Below are 24,782 nucleotides of genomic sequence, written 5' to 3'. Positions count from 1 at the left end.
ATTCAATTATAGTTTTACAAAGACAATTTGCTATTTTTAGTTCACTTCAGAGTTCAAACTATCAAACTATGGCTACCAGCCATCAACATTCCACATGAGGATGTGATTTTGTACCCTATTTGCACACACACACACACACACACACACACACACATATATATATGTTTATACACACACACACACACTTAGCTTGTTTGGTTTGTTTACACATCTACTGACTCATTAGATACTTCGGCTTGTTGAATTTTTCAAAAAATGCACTTCTAATTAAATCTACGCAATTTTTAAGTTCCCACTATTTTCTCAATAATTTACAGATTTGTCTCTAACATTCTCCCAGTATATTTTTTGCCCTAGGAATAAGTTGTCAATAACAATATTTTGAACAATGACCTCAACAATCATTGTTTGCTAAAGCCCTCTAAAAATTTGCCTTTTAATCATTTCCATAAATCAATCCCAAAATTTTGAAAACATAAAATGCACCAAACCAAAAGGTATTGTGTCTTGAAAACTTCCACAATATCCTTGATGAAGTCAAGCACACCACTATAAGTGATTATTTTTATCTCAAATGAATAATTGGATTCAACTGATTTGGCCATTTTAGGCCAAGTCATATATGATGACACAAAAACCAATAGTTCACAACTACGAATTGTGAATTGACAAATCTAATTTATAGATTCAACATAAGAGGACTAAGAACCATAGTAATCAAGTGCCACCAATTACCAATTAGATGTGAAAAAGTTTAAACTTTGTGAGGTTAAATTTGTAGATAAAAGTTGGTAACTTAAATGGAACTTCTTTTGAAAGATTGTGAATTATGCTATCCACGAGCTGATTGAGCCACATTGCACAAACTCTAGGGTTTGCAATTTGTTGTGTGAGGATTAACCCAATATATAGATTTTATGTATTGCATTAAATCAATTTCTATAAACATGACCAGGAAAGGGACTAAATTTGCCTCAAATGAACACAGAGACATTTTTTTAATTCCAAAATTCAACTAATTTCTTTTGAAAACAACAAAACTAGCAAAACTTGGTATGGGTACATCATTAAAACCGAACTTAGATCCAATTGCATATTACATATATCTAGCAACATAGCTTAAAATCAAGCTTAGTTGCCAATTCTAGTATAGGGACATGTACAAGTATTGAGTTATGGGAAGTCGGTATTATAATGTTTTCTCTTTTGCATGCTAAAAGTGGGTACAACATATATATACACACATGTGTGGGTCCAACGGTATGATACCTAATCATTGATCAATGATATTATGGTAGTCACAAAGATAATTGTCTATGTTGTCAAATTTGGTATCGACACCCAAACAACCTCATTATAATCAAATATCTTATGGGTCATGAGAATCCAATAGTAATTAGGGTCTAGCGGCAATACCCCAACAAGGTTGAGGGATAACACCAATCATGAGGTTCTAGTGGCAAACTTCATGATGCATTCCACTTTCACAAATTTTATCACTAAATGGCTAAATTACGTATTTGAACCTTAGAATCGCTTAGCTAGCTATTCCCAAGAACCTTAGAATCATTGCAGGTCCTCCACAACCTAAGCTCCTTGGGTTCATTGTGTATCTTCCATGAAGGACCCACAATAAACAAAGGTTAGCTAGGTGTATCCAAGCCACTATTGTGGCAAGACTCATACACGCACCAATTCAAAATCAGTCTGAGACCACATAGGGACGTACCCAGTAACTTAGTGAACAAGAATTGGCTACATACACATCAAATTGCAGGAACAAAACCCTAAGTCACTAAACACTTCCACCAAAAACAAAACCATGGTGAACTTGTCATGTTTTTGCAGCAAATTTATGGTCATCATATTTTTGCAGCAACTGCATGATCATCATTCTTTTGCAACAAATGGATGGTGGATTTGCAGGAGTGTGTCAAAAATATCATTTTTTCTAAAATGCTGTCATGAGGTTTTTTCACATTTGTAATAGAGAGTATTTTTTTAAGCTGCAATCACAAGGGACTTTTTGGGAGTTGAAAGGTTGTTTTATTTGGTTTCACAAGCGTATCTTGCAGCCCCCAAGGATATTTGCATATGCAGTTGTGGTTTTGGGGCACAAACAAAAAATCAAACAGCCGCAAACCAAAACTAATAACACTTGGCAGATTTTCAAATTGGACTTGCAATTTCTCTGCGACTTTTTACCTACTAAAATTGCCCTGGACTTTTTAAGCAATTGCCTCGAGTTGATTTCTTTTGGAAAAGATCAAACTGAGGAAGTTCTGACATTTTGATCGCCATTTTGTGGTGTTTACAGAATAATTTAGCTTAGGCCAAATCTACACCTGATAGTTCAAGTTAATAGCTTTGGCAGACTTTGATTGGCCAAGCACAACAGATGATACAAAATCAATATACAGATGTACTTGCAGCAATGGTACTATTTTCAGGCTTGATAAGAAACAACTATTGTACCACTTATTTTCACGAAAGCAAAGTATAACACATAAATAACTATAAGCAAAGCTGTATGGCTGTTATATGATACTTGCTCATTAGCAAATGAAAACTGACCAAACTTCTGTTCTTTATTACAAAGAATGGCCAAACTTAAATTTGTTAAATATGATACCATGGAGATGCAATATTGTCCAACATTAAAGCAAACAGTCTGCATTTTCATTGAAGCACTTGTAACCAAACGAAGTTTGTCAATTTTGTGGACATGCTTGATGTTGAATCTCATAGAGAAAAAAAAATAAATATGTTTCGCTCTTAGAGATGGATATTTAGCCAAAGTTTAATTCTATCAAGTTATCTATGGATAATTAACTGTTTCCCTTCCTCTTTCAAACGTCCTTAACAAAACCTCATTACCAATAATCAAAAAAAGTTAAAAAAATATGAAAAGGATCATAGAAAAAATGACTACACATGGGAAATGGATTATAGAAAAATGATAAAAATACTCAAGTCACATACAGATTAAAAGACACACAATGAAAGCATACCTGCATAGAAGTGTTTATTACTACAGTTGCTTAGAAGTATAAGCTTGGGATATAGGATCATCCCAAACTAATAATATTATAATAATTGTGAAACAAACCAACCTCAAAGCTTTAGGGTGGAAGTGCCTTCATTAATGTTGTTTGAATCCTCGTACTCTACAATGCTCGCATTGTTTACAGTGTTTTGAGGATCTCCTTGCATTGTGATTTTATTAATGAATCACAGACATGATAGTATGAAAAAAAAAGCATTAAGCCATGGAGACATGCGTAGAAAGAAACTAAGCCACTACAACAATGCATATAAAACATAACACAGGAATCAGAAAGAACAAAAACAGATCTCTACAATGAAATAATTATTAATCAAATTCAAGTCCTTTACATACAACCACTTTAATTTTTCATGATTTTTTATCCAATTAACAAAGAAAACCTAGTAAACATTAGAAAAGATTGGCCGTGACAATCACCTGCGTATTACACCCCATTCAACACGAGTAAGTCTAGGAACATGTCCAAGACCTGCATGATTCAAATACTCTACAAACTCATTCCGGGCAAACCATGGCCAATCAATTGCACTGTAAAACCATTCATATGTACACCACTGCCGTAGCAATTGAGATGATAAACAATGAGTCAATTTCGCCTGCACAATAATAAAATATCAGAATGTGATATTCAGAGACTGGCTTGGAAACTATAAATAAGAGTATGAAAACACCAGAGAACAAAAGCACTAACCTTCATGCTTGAAACCCCATCTGTTACACTATGAGGACAAAATACAGACACATTGTTGTGTAGTTCAGATTGCTCAATAACTACAGCATTCTCACAATTCTCTAGACTTTTACCAGGTATTGATGAAAACGCCCTTTGTAAAGACAATTTGCGTCTGCTTCGAAGGTTTGTGGACGAACTAGTTTGGCCTAAAGCAGAATGTGGTGCTATATACTCTGTTACACCTCTGTCTGACAGAGAAAATTCAGGGTCTGAAGTAGACATAGGAAGAGGCTTAACCAATCTTCCTTGCTTAGAAAGTACACGTAAATTAGCTGTTCTCTTTTTATTTTTAAACTTTGTTCCATCTACAAGTAAAGCCTGCAAAAAGGAAGCAATTTTTGCATCAATTATTTTAGTAAGTAGATGTGACTCAAAATGAGCATATATGTGTGTTCCATTTATTATCACCTAACTCATCTATCAGTTCTACAGCTCACAGCTTCATAGACCATTCTCAAGTAGTTTTAGATTTACTTAAAGGGAAAACTGCTCATATAATACAAACATTAAAGAGATAGAAGAGATCATACATACATTGAATGATACTACCCCAGAGTGAATTGGCTTCCATACAAAAGCATGAACAACTTCCTAATAGACTGCATCAAATAGTCATCTTGCAAAAAATAGTTCCCCATTTTGCATATGTTGGTATTTACTGTTTATTATTCCCTGGGTGAAATGTATAACCCAAAATAAAAATTTAACTATTGGTGCATGAACTAGAACCTGAAATTCTCTAATCTGCACATTTTTCTATTATTGTCCTACATGGCAGTCCTCCTTGTTCTGAGTTAATAAGAGCACCAGATCGTGACCATTAAAGTATCCCATAATGGTGCATGCCGATTCCAGTGTCTCTTCTTTGATTCAGACTGACTTAAAAGCATTTTTATTAAAGAAAGTCAAGTATGGATACCATTTGTTTGTCATAGTTTCTAGCTTTTCTCTTAGTTGTGAATTGGCTCATAATTGTAAGCTAATTTAAATCTTCTTTAGAGTGGATGGGGAAACAAAAGCATTTGAAAAAGGGATGCCTAGAATTACCATTCAATTCATAAAAAAGTAATTTGACTAGGAAAATTGCATGAGCGATTATGGAATAAAAACACGCATTCCTACGGAACATAGGTCAATAGCAAGCCACCTTTTTTGGTTTGAATGTCAAGAATGATTAAATTAAAAACCCACTGATAGTCTAATGCTAAGGAAAGAAAGAAGCTATATTAATGTCCATAGAGGACCAAAAGTAGGTCAAACAATCTTGACATCACAGACATTCAAACCATAAATTTCTAGCAACATTGAATGCTAGAATAAAAATAATAAGAGTACGTGAGAACAAATAAAGCATTGAGCTTCATACTAATAGCAATACAAATGGCAATTAAGGGCAAACAAGATCCCCTAAAGCATGTGCCAGTAAAGACTAGAAGAAAACCTCATCAAGAATATATCCGAATGGAAGGAGTCACTCAGACCATCCATCATCACTATGAGAGTTAATGCTTGCAAAAATGTATCCAAGGTCAATATGCGCCTCTAGGATAGCCCATGGGCAATCAAAGCACTTTCTCTAGAAACTCACCTAACATCCAATGCTAGTGTAGCTCCAAATATAGACAAGAAGCTTGTATTATAAACCTACAACTATGATATGGGAGTGGTTAATTAGTGGTAGATCCTTGTCATCGAAATGGGGCCATGTCATGCCAAAGGAATGAATAAAGCCATGATGCCAAGGGAGAGTAATGTAGGTTCATGTTCCAGTTATTTTGGTTTTTGTCTTTATTAATAAATGTGGGGTTGTTTTAACAATAACATAAGAGATTGTTGGTCCTATGATATGGGAGTGGTTAATTAGTGGTAGATCCTTGTCATCAAAATGGGGCCATGTCATGCCAAAGGAATGAATAAAGCCATGATGCCAAGGGAGAGTAATGCAGGTTCATGTTCCGGTTATTTTGGTTTTTGTCTTGATTAATAAATGTGGGGTTGTTTTAACAATAACATAAGAGATTGTTGGTCCAGATGCTTCTGATGGGAAGCTGTTGCAGATATGCATCCACTTGATCCTCCAGTTGCCACAGATGCTGCTGAATGCAGCAACAATATCATTGGTCCATGGGATTCATGATTTGATAGTAGATATTTGATATAGACTGGTGAAACAGATGGGGTTCTTCTTTACTAAATTTAACTTGTATATTCTGCACACTTCTAGCAGCATAGGGTGATGATATCTTGGTTTTGTAATAGGTTGTACAAGATCTAGTAGATGATACCTGATCAGCACAATAATCTGATATATTTCTATTGTACCAGATGTTTAAGCGATGATTTAATATAAAAATATACATAAAAGGTTGAACTGTTTTCTAAATAATGGAATCCTAATTGGATCCATTAAAATCTTAATTTAGTTTATTATCATGTATAAAATGAGGAAATATTTCAGCCTCAAATGTAGGGGAGAGAAGTCAGGCACAAAAAGAACATATCAATGTACTCTCATATTTTTTTGCTAACATAATCTTTCTTTTGTCCAGATTAGCGGCAGCAAGTTCTCTTCATTGATGAATTGCACCACATTTGTTCTCTTGAATCTCCAGCTTAGGTGATGGGAATTTCTGTTCGAACCTTCCAGCTCATAAATATTGGGATATTTGTTTTAGCACTCCTGCAACTTCACATCTGCCAGCTTAAGATCTTCTTGATCTTCTCAATCACGTGCTTTAGAAATACAATTAGTGACCTTTCTGATCTCCCATAATCTACCCGCTCTGACACCAAAATGGTGAAATAAACTATTGTATGTTGTGTAAGTTTGTGAATTGGTCTTCATCAGAGAGAAAGTTAAGGAATAAGTAAATTGAGCAGTAATTGTGTGCTACGAGAAGTGTCAACTCTAATATTTGAAGTATTAATACTGAAAGACTGTTTTGTTTGGCCTATCACCTAGAGAGAGCGGGTCAACATGGGGAATCCAAAACATCTAGATCCACACTCCCCTCCACAACTTCCCAATTTGGGATCTGCATTGAAAGGTTACAAAATCGTGAATAAAAAGAGCCAAGCTTCATTGGTGCAAATATCTAAAGAAAGTAGATAGTCTAGTACATGTCTCCTTGTAGAAACAATGAAATGTTTTATGGATCTCACAGTAAATGAGACACATAAAATTGAGTGGTTCCTTAATTTCCACCTCTTATAAGGAGCAAAGATGACAGATCCAGTCCCACCATAGAATGTGATGATACATTTCAACCCAGAATTAATGAGTGTCTGAAGTTAATGATACTAATTGATGTTAAAGATAGTGAAGTTGATGAATAAAACCATTCACCACTTTTAAGAATTTCTTAGAATAGAAAATCAAATTGAGACTAAGCAATTCATTTGGGGATATCCAAGAGGTCTAAATATATTATATATAGATGCCCTCTCTTGCAATTTTACTGATGGTTTTCTTAAAAGGATCCAAAGGAACATCGAAGGAGTGCATGAAATAGGGTAGCCTATCAATAGAGATGCAAACATCCAAAATTCTTCACTAAGAACAAAACTCACAATAAGAAGATTAACTACTCTGTGTTCCCTCCTATACATACATATAGTCATTACAAAGTAATATCAATATACTAATCCCAATGAGGCGGAATTATCATTGATTATTATACTTAGGACTCTATCTCGTTTAAGGAAAATGAATCAAGCATGTATGATCAAGATCAATGAACTTGAAAAAACGTGTAGTATTTATGAAGACCAAATACCCAAACTCTCAGACTATGAAAACTTCTACAAACTCCCTTGCTCTTGGAATTTCAAAACTAATTTGATGATGCTATGAGATCACTATCATGCTTATATTTTGCTATTGCTCAGTACCTCGAATACATACATATGGTTGTGACAAAGTAATATCAGTATAAACACGAATTGAGGTAGAAACAGTTGTTCTACCCACTCTAATCATATTATGTATATCAAACAGTGAGCATTCTTGCCCTCTGTTCCAGCCTATAGAATGGTAGGGGGCACTTTAGCTCTATTGTGCTGGGTTCAATTGGGCAGGCATTGAGCCGATCAGACTTAGCCAGACTGAAAGAAAGCAATGAAGGTGCACAATTGATTTGTGGGGGCAGGCACAACTTTGAGCATCGAACCTTTGTCTATCTTTCATTCTTTGCAGGATCTCCGGCTCCGGGTAGAACAAAACATAAGGGCAAACATTGTTAGAAGCTAGGGTTTTTGTTGCACCTATAGATCAACCTGTCAATGCCCAAGACAACCACTAGACTTATAGAATACACAAGAGGTTGGTAAACAATGTCGTGAATCCCCACAAGAGATGCTGGCCCACTGCTAACAATCCCCCTCCCAGTAGTACTCATTGCGGCATGCGTGAATTTGAACTTGTGACCAAGCTTTGATACCACTTGTTACAAGCTAGGGTTGTCATCGCACCAAAAGATTGACCTATTAATGCCCTAATACATCACTAGACTTATAGAATACACAAGAGGTTGTTTTAACTATGTCACAAATCCTCGAGAGAGACATGGGCCCACTGCCAATAGACATAGCATTTTTTATTATTCTCAGGAGTCTAGGACTACCTTGTTTAAGAATTAATGAATCAAGCAACACTAATCAAGATCAAAAAACTAGAAAAAAAGGGTGCAATATTTTGAAGACCAAATTCCCAAAGTTTCAGAGTATGTTTGCAAGCTTCTTTGTTCTTGGAATTTCAAACCTAATTGAAAGATGCTTAATGTACCAAATGAAATCACTATCATGCTCCTAAATACGACAAAGCTAAAACCCTTCTATCCTTGTTAATGTTGTTAAGCAATCCTCTTCAAAGCGTCATCAATTCCATAAAAATTCCACTCAATAAAAACTTAAAGTGTTAAAGTCCATGCCAAAAGTAATGAAGGAGAAAATATTGCTATTGATCTATCTTGCAAACTGCAAAAATGAATAGAAGGTAGCTTTTTCTTCTTGAAATTTTGACATCTCAATGAAACACCCAAGTCTCACAGTCTTATATGTAGACAATCTTGAGTGAAAGCATATAACACTTGCTACGAATTTAATCATTTTTACCTACTCTAATTTTATAGTACATTTCATTCCTATTCCCCTATTTAGACCAATCTTCATGCTAACCAAAACCTATACTTGCAACTTTTACTTTTCCTAAAAATTATTCTAAATCAAAATCCTCTTTAACCTTTTAAGCCTGTCAATCCCATGCTTAGTTTCCTTAGCCCCTGTTTCATTATCTCAACTATTCAAACATTTTCCAACATCAAACTAATGTTCTACCTCCAAAAGTTCTATCTTGACACTTTCTAGAGAGTTCTTGGTTGATTGAAGCTCGTCGATTTTATTTTATTTCCCTCAATGTCATTAAGGCCTCTTCTACAAATTTGATGGCCTCATTTTGTCGTTAATCATATGCATACATTCTAATTTCATTGTTTCCATTGCATTCATAATTGTTTGCAAATCTGCGATAATGACAATTTGTATAGTCCTAACAAAACTTACTCCATCAGTTTGCTCAATCCATTATCTCTCCATTTGCATTAATCCTTCAATGAGCCCCTTTTGTGCTCTCCAACTCTATAAGGCATTGCACTTCATTCTCTATTGTAACCAGCATCTGTCCAAGGGGTTTAGCTTAGTTGGTTAAAGCAATGAATTTTTATTGTGGAGACCCTAGTTCAAATCCCAAGAGGGACATCATTGTGGAATTCTAAGTTCTGACTCTTGGTCTTCTATTGGTTGTATTTGTCTCATTGTAAAAGGTGGATTCTAAGTTGTGACTCTTGGTCTTCCAATTGTTCTTTGTAGTATGGTTGCTCGTAAGGAGCTTGAATAAGCTTGTAAGTCTGATGTTGTTGCTTGAATGAGCACAAGATTTGTAAACGATTTCAATATTATTGTTACCAGCATCTATCTTTCCAACCACTCTAATGATATTGAGGTCATTATAAAATTGAATCTCTACTAGAATCAATACAAAAATTAACATTCAATTCTATAATATACCTTCAACAACCACTTTCTGAATGTAATTGCTAAGTCTCTTACACCACAATATCCAGATCCTATTCTGAACTAAAACCACTGGATTGATCTAAAGTGCTTATCATTAGTTGCTGGTCTAAAAGTTTCAGGAAGCTGAAAAACCAATATTAATATTCACTAAGGCGCTCCTCTCAAATGCATACTTCTCAACATGGAATCCTAAAACTCAACCTAAAAATATCCTAATAGAACAATTTGATTTACCTTCTTAACCATATTTTCACAAAACCCTACAATTCATCAACCAATGGAGGATATATTGATTTCAATTAAAAAAGAACAACTTCCTCACCTGTGCATTTCTGAATTGTTCATCTGCAAATCTGAATTTTCTTATTTCTCATGCTCAGCTTATCACAAATTCTTTCTTCACTGCCTCACAACTTTACCGGAATAAACATTTGATACAAGTCTATTAATCTTCTTCTTCAACTCATAGCTCAGCGGTTTTTGTCACTTTTTTTTCTTCATCTTCATCGGGATCCTCTATACCCTCATCTAATTTTGTCTCTTCTATGCTCCAACATGTGTGGCTTGGTTCACATGATTATATGCATGAAAAGAGAAGTTATTGTCTTAATTCATTTTACAGTAATCTTTCCGTTTAACAACAAGAGAGATCTTCTTTTTGTTCATGCTTGGAAGTGTTGTATGATAGAGGTGTTCCAAAGCATTGACTACTCTGATGTTGTGGCACTTTTGATGGATTCTTAGACTTTGATTCTAATTGCTGTTCTTTCTTCTTCTAAATAAACTCTTTGTTGAATATTTAAAATCTATGTGAGGCTTGTTCTATTGAAAGCATCCGGATGGATATCTCATTCTCAAGTTGTAGACATTTGTGAAAGTAATATGTTTTTGAAAATCAAAAAAATATTTTTTACCATTCATGACAAGCTTAAATGTATTGCTTTATCTGACTTTGCTCTCTAATGTCAAGCTGATCTTTTTGTAAGAACCTCAGCTAAAACTAAAAGAGCCTAGTAATGGAACCAATCTCTATGTTACACAAGCCAGATGATAGAATGCTGGGATGATCATTAACAAAGAACGCAAATGTTCTTATAGAATGTACAAACAAGATGCTTCTAAAAATAAACATATATTGACAGAAGACAAAATAGGAAGCTTTCCTCTATAGACTAAAAACAAGTAAGTGACCATTATAGAAACATTCTATCTTGGAAGATATTATCTTGATACCCTCCCTTAACAGTCATTGTATGGATGTCCGAACATTTGATAATGGCTGAGACCCTCCCTGGATCTGTTAAATGTTAGAGACCAAGAACTTTGCAAAAGAGTACTACGACTTGGAACAGAGTGCAAGAAGCCACAGTTTTTGTCATAAAAATTGAAAAACCCAGACCGAAGTTTCACAAAGCATTGATTTTTATTTTTTTTGAAAAAAAGGTAAACACCCTGAATGCCAAGCAACTTTGCATATCACAGAACCCAAAGAAAGATTTTTTGGGGAAAAAGGAAAAATCGACAACCCAGAAAACAAAATCTCATGCAAACATCGCAGATTACAGATTACTGGATATGATCTTTTAGGATAAAATTGAAAAACAAATGAACAGGTGCAGATTTTAAGAAAATGTTTCAGCTGACCAAGAAAAACCCGACGAACACCTAGAAGAGATCTCAAAACAGAATGAATCTGAATTCACAATAAAATTCCAGCTAGTACGGAATTCAAGGCACACAAATTGAGACACCCAGGAAATTCTAACGATGACCCAGTTGAGGTTTTGAATACCCCACCAAGAACCTACAAGTAGATTTTTGAACCGGCAAGAGAACGGGGGATTACGAAGGAAACCCTAGCCAACTGAAACGACCTCAAAAACAATTGCAGACAAGCTTCAAAACTGAAACTGCTGGTGGCAATGGTGGCAATGGCTGTCGTTTTTCTCAGAAAAGACCTTGAAAGAGGTTGAAAACGGTGCACGAGTAGAAGAAAACAGCACAAAGAGACCACAGGTTGCAGAAATGGGCATACTAGTTGCAGACGACCATAGACGGGTTGAATAGAGGTAGAATAAGCAGACCCATGAAAATGCTGCACACTGATTTTCGAACAGAAGCCATAGAGGAGTATGTAAATAAACAGATTTCGAATAAATTAAAGAACATAAGATTTCGTAATGAAATCCTAAATTTTTTCAGAAAAAATACCTAAGCTCTGATACCATGTTACACAAGCAAGGTGATAGATTAATGGAATGATTATTAACAAAGAACGGAAACGTTCTTATAGAATGTACAAACAAGATGTTTCTAAAAAGAAGCATACATTAATAGAAGACAAAATAGGAAACTTTCCTATACAAACTAAAGCATGCTAGATGACCATTAAAGAGACATTATGTCTTCGAAGATATTATCCTAATACTATAATTAAATATCCATAGATCTTTCTTCTCTAATTCTTCTATCCTATTTGACTAGAATAATAGAATAATGCAACTCATTCTTCTGTGAAATTTCAGACAAAAATTCTCGCATAACTTCATTATTCGGTGAAGGAAAATACAAATGATATGCTTCTGAAACTAGAACACAACCACTCAACACTAGCATCCAAATGAAGGTTTGAAACAAAAACGCCAACTTCTAAACAAGCTGACAAGAGCTCTGATACCATAATTATGTCCAAGAAACGATAGTTATGGATTTTAACAAATGTGGTTCAATATTCATTGGTATAGAAAACAATTATAATAAGCAACAGATAAATAGATAAAAGAGTATGGCTGGGAACAAAATATCACCAACCCTTAATTTGATTTAATCGTCAAATCATCCTAGTTAGTATTTACACATAACAAATTCAAAATTGGGAAATTCCACATATACATATCAATGTTAGGAATCTCCTCAAAACTATAAAATATTCAAAAAAAATCTACATAGCCAAAATATTAGGAAGGCTTCAATACAACTAAAAGTCTAAAACCTATAGGCTAAAAATCATTTGCCTTTCACCACAGCTCTAGAAGTAGAAATCTTAAATATATTCTTGAAATGATCTTTCTGTTCATTTGCAATCCTCAGTTCGAATCAACTCTGCTGGATCCAGTGAGAAAACTACAAGTTTCTGTCATTCATTTTCATTACAAAGAGAGTTTTCATCGACAGGCTAAAATGTTAACACTGGATGTTCAATCTTCAAGAAAGGAGTTTTTGCAACAAACAACTGTTAGGTTTCCTTAAGCTTCATTACTTTATTCATAATCTTTTATCTGCTATTATCAACTTCCTCAAGAAGTCTCCTGAAATTATTTTTCCCGTTTGGTATTACTTTTTCAGTTTTGCCCCTTGACTTAGTGACACTTCATAACTCAACTTCAAATCACTTTTTGAAATCACTTATAAAAATTATTTTGAGGAACTTATATTAAATTATTTTATTTTGAGGGACTTCAATACTGTAAGAACCCTTGTTAGTAACTTAGTTCTAACCCAAAATTCATCAAAATTCGCAAGTTCACAGCCAAGGCATTTTATCAAACATTTGTATGTCCATTACATCCAAGAATGTGCAATGATTTTACACAGGTATTAAGTCAAACACTTCACACAATCTTGAATCGTCATGTAATTGCTGTTCTAAACTCAATAGAATGGTTTCTGAACTAATAAAAGACTTTAGCAATGGATTCTTTCAAGCTTCAATAAGAGTCATACTAAACCAGGTTTCACACCAGTTGGAACAGCAAAGATTAAACAAAACCTATGCTCTCTTTAATTGTATTAACCAGCACTGTAACTGATTATAAAAAACTTCAAATTTGTCAATTGAAAGTGTTAGCTGTGAAGACCCAGTTTAGAGTTGGTATAATATGTAATCGTTACATCACCAAATAGGATCATAGATGTTATGTCTGATATACATTGAAGTCCATGTTGAACTTCAATCATCATTTAATAATTAAATTTAGTCGTCATTATATTTAATATAATTTGACAACTTCAATTTTAATTTTATTAATTGATTTCTAGTGCCCTAAAAAGAAGACATTACACATACTCCTACCATAGGAAGATATATGAATGTCTTGATAGCATGCCCAGCCAAAGGAATGGTTGCAAGAGGATATCAAAGAGCTCATCCTTCCACCAAAAAAAAACCAATGTATTACCCATTGATACACTAATGGCCTGTCATTGTTCCTTCTTGCAGATACCCTCTAGAAAAGATGAAGTAGAACTTTCCACCCACAGAGATGGTCCATTAGACAACACATTTAAAATAGAATCAAGAGATGTTGGACAAAAAATTGCACATTGCATCTATGTGAGTGGTCTTCCTTTAAACTTGATGAGATCGCCATAATAGTGAGAAATGGTGTCAGCAATCACTAGTGCACGTCTTGGTTTCACAAGTTGTGGTAATGAAAATGTGTGCACCACATTATTGCAAAGTGTAAAGAAATATATAGATACCTCACTAAACCGATTGGAAATTATTTGGTAGAATCAGAAGCTTCTATTGTTTCTGATGGATGGAAAGATAGCAAAAACCATTCATTAATAAATGTCACTGTGGCATCTCTCAAAGGGACAATGCTTCAAAGGGTGGTTGATTATGAGGGAAAGATCAAAGATGCAGAGTTCATTTCCAAAACCCTCATTAAGTACATTGAGATGGTGGGTCATGACAATGTGATCCAAGACATTGCAGTCAATGCAAAAAATTGTAGGGTTGCAGATGATTTGGTTGAGCAAAGATATGAGAGCATTTTTTTGACATCATAAGTCCCCTTAACTTGGTGATGAAAGCAATTGGCACTAAACAGAGTAGATGAAAGAAATATAACAAGAGGGTGAGGAGATCCAAATATCACAAGCTTTTTACAAAACTTTCTAGAGATTGGAATTGTTAAAGGTAAATTAATCTATTTTTTTAATTTATTTGTGCCATGTTCAGTTTGTATATAAATTTTTAAAAAATTGATGTGTTATTTACATATTTTTAATGTGTTATTAACATGATCTGAGGTTGTTCAGACCCAATTTGCATCTTATAAAATTGTTATGAGACAACTTTCGAAGGTATGAGAGGCATGATTAATGAATGTCCTTTCTCATATTTTCTCTTCGTTTCTATATGTGGTATGTACAACATTAATAAGGGGTACGACCTTTCTATTGACCGACCCCTTAATAATATTAAAGAATGTTAAGAGATTGACTTTTTAATTAATGTTATTTAATTTGTAGATAATATTTAAGATATATTTATATTGATATTTATTTATTAATTAAAGATTTTTTTTTATCAGTAAATGGAAAAATGCCCTATATATTAAATTATAAAATTATTCTACAATTGTTCTTACTCAGTTCATAGTGCAGGTGTCAGAGAAAGAAGAATGGGGAAGAAAATCCCTGATATTTGCCAGGACTGTAATTATTAATTAAATTAAATATATTATTATTTGGATAATATATTCAATATTCTTATTAAGTAATAATATTATTTATTCAAAACATAGACAAACAAGGGTAATGAATTGAATACATATATTTATATTTAGAATTATATATATTGAAAATATTTATATTAGTCATATGTCAATATAGGGTTATGACATTTAGCAACAATGTGCTTTCTTTGCTAGGGAGATCACCACCATATAGAGATTTTGAGTGTTATTTGAGTACGTACTCATTTATCCACTAAATGTAGCATAACTGATTAGCTACAAAAATAGTTGAAGACTTGGTTTATATTCTTTCCAATTTGCATCTTCTATCACGTAAGGATCCCCAATGATGGGATAGTGAAGCTTTGGGATGTAGTCCCGAAGTGTACCACTTGGATGCAACCATTTCAGATCTTGCTAGAATCACTATGAATGATGATATACCTACACATGGTGCATCTTGTATGAGTGCCACTGCTTTGGGTTCAGATGATGTTTAACTTGCAACTGCTAAAAATGCAATAGATGGTGATTTTTTTACAATCTTTTTAATGATTAATGAACTACATTTAAGACAGAAGACGAATACTATTTTGTATTGTCTATTTCGTAATTGTAATGATTTTCACTTGAATCGTGAACCTAGACATATATGATATGGCATATGACTTAATATTGAAATTTTGAACTATCAATTGAAACTGGCATTTAATATTTATCTTTGGCATTTGGGATCAATGATGAAGTAGAATAGTCCCAAATGATCTAATATTACTATAGTGTATACTTTTTTAAATTTTTGTCTGTATGCGTGTGCCTATATGCCATATTATTTTCTTTTTTTAGTTTTGTTTGTATGTGTGTGTGTGTGTCTACACACCCACATACGCAAACCCCAAATAGAGATTTGCTCATACCCATGAAGCAGGTTCTCATACTTAGATTTTTGATAGAAGGGCAAAGGTGAAGGAACCCATACCTGTACTCATACTACCAACTACTACCCAATATTCCAAACATGGGGCTACAAGTTTTACGAGGACAGATAGGGAGAAAGATAGATAGGAAGAGATTTGTGATGGTTGTGTGGATATATTTTATTCATTGTACATTAACCAATCATCTTTTATTATAGGTTTGTACTTCCTCTAACAATTCCAAGAAACTAGTCTACATCCATCTTCATCTACCCAACAAAAAGGAACAAACTTGACTCCGAGGGAGCATAGAGTTTTGCGGTTGTACTATGTTTCTTGTGTCTCATGGATTGCTAGAAGGATAGTTCAAAGCACAGTGGAAGTTAGAGCCTAAGGTGCTTGCATATATTGGTGAAGATCTAGGTGTGCAAAGAAGGTAGTTGAATGCCAGAATACAGAGTTAACAAAATCTAGCAATTCCAACGCTAAGGAGCAAGCCATGGGGTTCGCACTGGAGAATGAGCTATGTTGACCATTGTAGCATATATCTTGAACTTGACAAATAGTATATATAGTATTATATATATTTGTATCAATTGATAGTGAAATTCTCTGTTTGCATATTAATTACAAAAATTAAACAGCAACCTATTTTACTGCTTTTTGAAATTAATGCTTCAGATATTAATGTTTATGTATGATTTTAGTAACTGTTCCAAACACCCTGGAAAGGAATTGTTGTCACAAAAAACCGTCCCTATCCCCAAAACTCAAGTCAACAATTATTTACAAGTCAAGCCTTGGAGGTAGTGTCTACCATCTTTATCTCTGCATTCCAGTAGATTGCCCAGAAAATAAATTTGCTAGATAGCAGTCATATACAATCTTTTTTGAGTTTACGAAAAGCAGCATAACAAGAAGAGGAAAGAGTCACAGATTCAAGGAATTATCACCTCTGATTTTTGTATCTCTCTAGAAGAGGTTTCGCCTAATGCTTCCATCTGCTGAGCACAAAACCCATTAATAGAATTCATTTATTAAAGTGTTGCGAATAGCTTCACTCAGAAATAAATTTAAAATACTTAAAAAACAAACTAAAAGTCTTCTAATTGTACAAAAACTAGATCACACTGCAAATTGAAAGTACTTTTATGTATTCAGAAACTTAACACCAACAGAATCTTACTTTTACGGCACTCGGCTTCCTTCTCCTCTTCTTCGAATCCATGATGGGACTTCCATGTTCTATTTCAAAACCAACACTTCTTACATGCTCTTGATGCTTTTCTTTTATATCCAATTCAATACTATTAACAGAAGCCTTGTAAAATGGTTCATTTTCTCGGTTCAACAAAGTTCTAGGCTGCTCTTCTTGGAGACCATCTTCTCTGACCCGCCGCCCTATTCTTTCACCTTTCTGTTGTTTGCTATTATCCTTTTTTTCTTCCTTCACCTGCACAGATGACTCTATAGATACCGCCATGAAATAATTCAGAAAAGAGATCCACACCTCATATACAGATCATCTATAATAAACATGCATGTGATCTAAAACCATATAAATGCTGATATAAGACCCAAAACAAAAATAAAATACTCACACATGTTTTCCTCCTCAGATTTAAACTATACTTGATGATGTACGCAGCATTGATTATAATCCAAGAAATTATATAATAATAATTATATTTTAAGTTATCAAAGGCAAATTTGTGATTTCTGATTCTAATAAATTATGTTATTTACCTGTAAAGAAAGGATATCTAGAGCTCAAGGACATGACATTCTTGGGGTTAAATTTTTCTGTTGAGTGGATACTAAAACCCCTTGAAGGGTTAAAACAAAGAACCAAAACTTGGAATCGGAAAGGCTGACTCAAATCATGAATTGGCAATGAATTGGTTACGAATCGGCAAATTAAAAAAACCCTTGAAATTTAGAAATTTTAACGATTTAAAACTTATTTCATGCACCCTTTATTGAATATAACAGTCTTAAACAAACTATAACATCATCAAATAGAAGCTAACATACATTAACAAGGAACATAAATGATAAATCCATCTTGTACATTACACATAAAATGTGAACTCCAGCTGAAGCAAATAGAAATCATACGATCATAACGAGTGCACAGATATATAGAATTATAAATGTTGTCAAATCATACATGTATGTAAGATGAAGATCCATATGACATCAAATCATAAATGTATGTAAAATGAACATCCATGAAATGTTTGTCTATCTATAAACAAAATGAAAAAACAAGGCTCTAGCTCAAGCCTCATCATCATCCTCAAGCACGGTCATAGCCTCAACCTTTGAGTATCTTGTCTGCATTCTACATTTTAAGCTAGGCCTTTAGGGTTATAAGAAAGAGAAAAGGTAAAAAAACAAGTGCCTTTTTTATGTCTTTATGTTGACCCAAATGTCTCTCGCACGGCTGATTTCTCGAGCGATTTTTGGCAATTTTTGGCAGTTATTTGGTGAAATGGATTCGTGTTGAATCACTACTCATGACATGGGTCAATGAGTTTGACTCAAAAACTACACAATTAAATCCTTATAGCAATATCATAATTTGACTTGCTGTGGAAATTATCTCCTACTTAAGCAATAATCTGTCAAAAATCCCAATTAATCTTGAATCCTAGAGCTAGATTTCCTCCCTAAAAAAATCTTGATTCATGAAAACAAAAATGTTGCCCTTGTTGCACGAGGAACCTTAGTTTAAGCTTGATTTTTTATACATAACAATGAACTCCATCAAACAAGTGGTAATCCTCATATATCAGTGGAGGCAGGGCCAATAACAGTGTATGCACATACAATAACTTATAAGCAAGACAATGTAGACTAATGGTTGAAAGATGTAGCTGGTAACTCTCGAGTTTTATTGAATCCTTATAGTTGATTGTGTCTTGTGTCTCACTTTGCTGTGTGACTATGTTACGACCCATAGGTAACACAATTGCTAGCAGCTTTAGTTTTCAGGTCAGACAACCAAACCAACCCTCTCATTTACATATCAGAAAAGAGATGTTTAACAAATTTTTAAAAAAATTAAAAAGCTATAAAACATGCCATCAATTTTTTAATCCAGAGCTAGAGTTTGCAAACAGTTTTCCAGAATCTGATTAGCAGTTAAATATCAACTAAATCTCTCAATAAAGGGCGCCTGTGAAGCCAAACTTGGTTGCCAGTTATCTGATTTCAAAGAATACATGTACTCTTCAAAAAAATCATGTTTTCCATCTGTTTTGGTTGATTTATTTGTTTTCCTAAAATTCAGACAATTTCATATCCATACATAAAGCATTCAATAAAATGAGGTGCAAGAAAAGTGATTATGAAAACAATTCTCCTTCATTTGACCCAACAAAGCATTTTATTCATTTGGCTACCGAAAACCCTTCAAATAGCAACAAAAATATTGATGGATTACACAACTAAATGCACACTAACTTGCAACTTCCATTTATATGAAATGTAAAACAGAGTCGAGAGCAATATATTGTGCAATACTAGCGGTATAGTGTAATGACACCTTTTTGGGACATTAGGAATTCCGAAGTTAAACTCATAAATATTAAATTTGACTTGAGAGAGTTTAAAGCGAAATAATAAATAGGTCAATTTTATATTATTAAGGGAGTTAAATAGTGACAAACATGGAAAAAGACAAAAGGACAGGAGAATGAAAACTAAAGAACCACTGTTTTGAGCATAAAAGAAGGATGAGTTCATTTTCACAATGTTTTTGGCTTATGATTGAGACTTAACTTTCTCTTTTGGAGAGATATTCAAAAAGTTTCAGCTTTCATCCAGCCTGAGGATGAAAACCCTCATGCCAGTAGCCAATGGACACAACCCCATTGTCTGTAGAGACATCACATCAGGTGTCTCACATGGGCTTACATGTTCTTTCTTGGCTTCCCACTTTGACTGTAATTCTGTGTTTAAGATTGGATTCTTTATAGCTGGTTATTATATTGCTGATGTACAATGCAGTAACTTATTCTGAAAAGTTTTTATGAGCTTTGCTTGTCTTGCTCTTGCAATTGCTGAATATTATGAAACAATAGAAAATTCTGAGGTTTCCTATATGAGCAATTATCGTCTATTGCTTGTTCAACCTAAAAGTTTATTAAATAAACAATCTGGTTGTATTCTGAAATTTGTTCTTGATATTATTTTGGAAGAATATCCATCCGGGATAATACAGTGCTATCAGAGCTGGTTTTTCTGCCAGCCTGTGGAGTTTTTCAGTATAGAAGTTTCTAAAAATCCTTTCAAAGGCTTTAATCAATATTTTCAGAGATAAATCCCATCTTGTAAAGTCTATTAATGAAGAAAGAATTCAGGAAGTTTTTTCAGAGCCGTGCATCCTGCTGGCCTGTGAGGATACTGAAATTGTTCATCACAATTTTTTATCAGAATTTATGAGAGATACAATTTGTGGAAATTCATATTTTCATAAGATTGTTTTAGAGTTCTGGGCAATATTTTTGGAAAAAAGCATTACTCGTGGTACCCCATTGCCATGAATTAATATATATTGGTGCGACTATTGTGTGGGACAATACCCTTGGGCCCGAGCTATTTCAAAACTAGACTATATGCTTAATTCTATATTAATTTTCCTGCATGGTGTTTGCGGCAGTTTAAATTGGTCGTAACATACATTTGCTGCAACTCTCTTCATTGTTGCTAAAATGCTACATATTCCATTTGAGTTGAATGGTGAGAAGAATTCTCTGTGTTTTCTAACGTCTGTAGTTTGAATTACATACTTCCAAAACATTATAGCTCTCTTGTTTCCTGCCAAAGTGGTACCAGAAAAAGCCACACGGGAAAGAGAAGTTTTCAGAGCAACTTCAAATGCTAAGAAGTTAAGTTTGGGTCGTCTAATCATATGCCAGTGCTCTAAAATGCCGTTATAACTTCCAGAGCAAGGATTTTGATTATCTTTTGACAGGTGTGGGATTGGTACCATTGTCGTGAATGACCTGAGACCAAATTTCTGCAGTGGAAGAGTACCAGTTGCCACGAATAAATCCTTTATTGTTTCCTAGGGACCATCTTTAGTGAACGGAAGTTTAAAAAGAGAAAAAAAAATTACAGTTGATATGGACATGCGTTTCTCTATGATTCTTGGAATCGGGAGTTACAAACTAACACATCACTGAATCATATTGCAGAAACTTACAAAAAAACGGCTCTTGGAGTTGAGTTGAAGATGTTGCATCAAATATTAATAAACTTTGGATGTCGTCAATGATTTTGAAGCAGACTACACAAGTTTGAAGACTTTAGTAACAAGCATAAATATTTCACATTGGGTGTTCTCATTCGTTGAAGATTAGATTTTTGCAAAACACTATAGTCAAGAATGAAATATTTGGTATCGATTAATAATTTTGGCTGATTCTGATGAAGGAAGGAGTATTGATGCAGTATTGAATATTGAAAGAATAAATATTTATTGCATACGAATTGGAAAATATTCACAAGACTAGAGTCGAGCCCTTGGTCAATATGAAATAATTATCCAATCTGCTATTGTAACTATAAACGAGAGGCATATTTTGGTGAAATTTACATTTCTATTGGTTCCCGTGAACACGGCAGTTACAAGGATAGCAGGCATAACCGCGTGAATGATATTCTTGGCGCTTGGCATTACATTCAGAGGGAGATTGGAATTAATTGTTCTATTATATCTAAGGTATCGACAAATATTATAGAGGCATTGCCGAGAATATTTTTTGGGTAGAGCATACAAAAAAAATTGTGCAGGTAACATTTGCTAGTTTCAGTCTGGGCATTACACTCAGAACAGCAACTCTTTATAAGCAAAAAGTGTTACCTTTTCTAACACTGACAGAGAAATCATATTCATGTATCCATTGCTGCGGGATTCATGAGCCGGCTAATGTGTCGTGATGTGCAGAGGAAATGATGAGAGAGTTTGATTCTATTCACTGAGGGTTTGAATCTCAATTTACCTACCATCTCTAGGTTCTCGTACAGTTAATATTACCAACAACTCTATATGATATTGCTTGCTCCTATTACTACCACCAAACTTTCTGAGCCTCTGAAAAAGAATCATACAGCGAATCATTGTGAATTGTAACACAGAATAAGACAGCCGTTTTATCTCCCCCATCGAGCCTTGTGTGATTGGCATAATATTGTGACATTTAGGGTTGTACTTGAGGAAAAAAATACTTAGAATTTCAACCTACGTGATTTAATGTCTCAAGTTTCAGCAGACTAAGGAATCGGTGCAGTTACGAATATGGGAGAAGAAATGCCTATGTAAAAACTGGAACCCCTTTTTTGTTTAAAGGCATCATTTGTATGCCATCTGGAAGAAGGTTTTGGTCTTCGCTAAATCTATTCAAGTTGAAATTGTTGCTTGCGTAGTGGTACTAGATTTGCTGTCTTCATTTCTGAGTCCGAGTTAGGAGCATATATGTTAAGAGGATATGAGCGCACCATAATCCAAGTGTTAACAGGATGTATGTTTTACATTTTGTGGATTATGTTGTGATTCACTCTCTTCAATGTCATCTGATATTTTCTCTATAAGAAAATGGTAAAGAAGATTACAAAAGGACCTTCCCATTATCCCCAATGTGATTCTATGTTAACGTGCTTGTTGGTTAAATTATTCATGATTAAGATGCTAATAGAGGAGAAAGCAGAAGCAGTTAAGGTAAAGGTCTTTAATTCTAGAGATAGATAAAGAGACATTTAGCAGTTTCCTCTTCCATAGGGTCACTAGTTTTTTTCTAAAAAGTGCAAGAATTTTGATTTCTTATTTGACCTTATTAAGTTAAAACCCAATGGGAAGTAGTGCTTTATAAAAGAGATGTCAATTAGTGATGATAGCCTGATACTATATGATAGCCTGTCAAACACAACTCTTTTGATGGCACAAAATATTATAGATAACCTTTTTGTCACATATCATCTACAATATGCCTTGAAAATAAAATTTCATAGGATAGTCTCCTTCATGATCGCCACATTGACCTTGCTTGCGAAGGGAAATTATAATCATTATCAAATCACTATATAATTTCAATATATGATACCCCACCACCATTTTGATATGGTCTTTGGAAAGCAAGATTAATTACTGCATGAACACTTTCAGAAATGGTAACTAAATTTGCATTACCAGATTCAGCACTGGGTGATGGCATGAGTCCATTTAGTGTTACTTCTGCCAAAGTTGCCAAAGCATTAAGCCCAAAGCTTTGATCTGCAAAAGAAAGAATAAGCTTAGCATCCAGAATTTTCCATTATCACCAATTTGTGAACATTAGTCCACTTACTTCCATACATAGTCTATCTACACCAAAACTAGTAATGCTTTTAAGCACCTATGTCACGTAGAAATATTAAACCTGCTAATTCAAAACATCCTATTCAAATACTATATGAGCAGAAATAATAAAAGTTCATTTAAGGAACTCGATGCTACTCTCAATCATGACATGGATATGATCAATTGCATGCTATATGATATGCTTAAAAGACACAACCATGATTGTGTAACATGGCTAATCATGACATGCCAATCTGCAAAGAAGTCCCAAATAGTTTTACAGCTTAATCTGTTCAATTATTTCCATTGTTGTTATCCAATATCAGGAGCCATCTACAGCTTACACTTGTTGCTGTCTGCATAAATACCTCAGAATATGCATTCAAATATCACTGATTAAGTTGCTAAATTTTAAAACTTGCTTCTCCAGCCTATGGAAAATGCTATAACATCAGTATATATTTATATATAGACACACACTCTCTCTCTCAATGGAGGACTAATTCAATAACTGGACTCTGATCTAGGTTTCTCTTGACCTTTGAATTGCATCATGAAGTCTTCATTGCACAGTAATGCAATACATTGGTCCTATTGAACACATTAATTTCATAAATTAAAGCTGCTCGCCATGAATATCATTTATTATGAAGTAAACCCCAATAATCAAAGAAACGAATAAGATTTATCATGTACTACATTCAGCTCCTCATTCACAATGACTAAGATGTGTCTGCACCTTCTATAGTCAATACAACGATCTTCAACTCAGAAAGGTTTGCCGCAATTATCACAGTTTTGTGACCCTTCAACTTCAAAAAGAAAAGCAATTTTTAAAATTTTGAATAGTATAAGTTTTTTATATGCAGCTTTTTATTTCCAATCATCTAATAATATGTTCCAAAATAATCTGTGTCCTCAAAATCAATGTTATAAGATACTTGCATGACTGCGACTGTCTCATCCTGCTATAATCCAGAAACATTTGAAAGAATGTTTAGCACTCAAGAGTACACATAAGCAACATAGATATTAGCCTTTATTCTGCCCCTTGTTTTTAAGGTTCTCTTATGGACAGATGCTCCAGTTGTTATTAGTGTATATGAGCTAATGAATGTCCTACAAAAAGGATACATCGATGCTGGGGTACTTACTTCAACAGTCGTCAATATTCGATCGAGAC

General features: G+C 34.1%; 1 protein-coding gene across 10 annotated transcripts in view; it reads right to left on the bottom strand.

The window, feature by feature from the left end:
• ALY3 (DNA binding protein) overlaps positions 1 to 24,782 on the bottom strand; it is a 129,771-nt gene that overhangs the window by 35,738 nt on the left and 69,251 nt on the right. For 6 of the 10 annotated variants that reach the window (XM_089800153.1, XM_089800160.1, XM_089800156.1 and 3 more), the window contains 5 exons: positions 23,450 to 23,533; positions 17,441 to 17,721; positions 17,208 to 17,258; positions 3,759 to 4,118; positions 3,485 to 3,663 (listed from right to left, as the gene is read on the bottom strand). In XM_089800153.1, coding sequence (XP_089656279.1) covers positions 3,485 to 3,663; positions 3,759 to 4,118; positions 17,208 to 17,258; positions 17,441 to 17,721; positions 23,450 to 23,533 — 955 coding nt within the window. The remainder of the gene's footprint in view (positions 1 to 3,484; positions 3,664 to 3,758; positions 4,119 to 17,207; positions 17,259 to 17,440; positions 17,722 to 23,449; positions 23,534 to 24,782) is intronic. The other 4 variants (XM_089800155.1, XM_089800157.1, XM_089800162.1 and 1 more) reach the window with 1 other exon arrangement.

This window comes from Cupressus sempervirens, chromosome 9, assembly GCF_028749045.1.
Source record: "Cupressus sempervirens isolate cs-2001-9-10 chromosome 9, ASM2874904v1, whole genome shotgun sequence".
Taxonomy (NCBI): domain Eukaryota; kingdom Viridiplantae; phylum Streptophyta; class Pinopsida; order Cupressales; family Cupressaceae; genus Cupressus; species Cupressus sempervirens.
The sequence above is the reverse complement of the archived record's forward strand: the minus strand, read 5'-3'. Positions and strand labels throughout refer to the sequence as shown.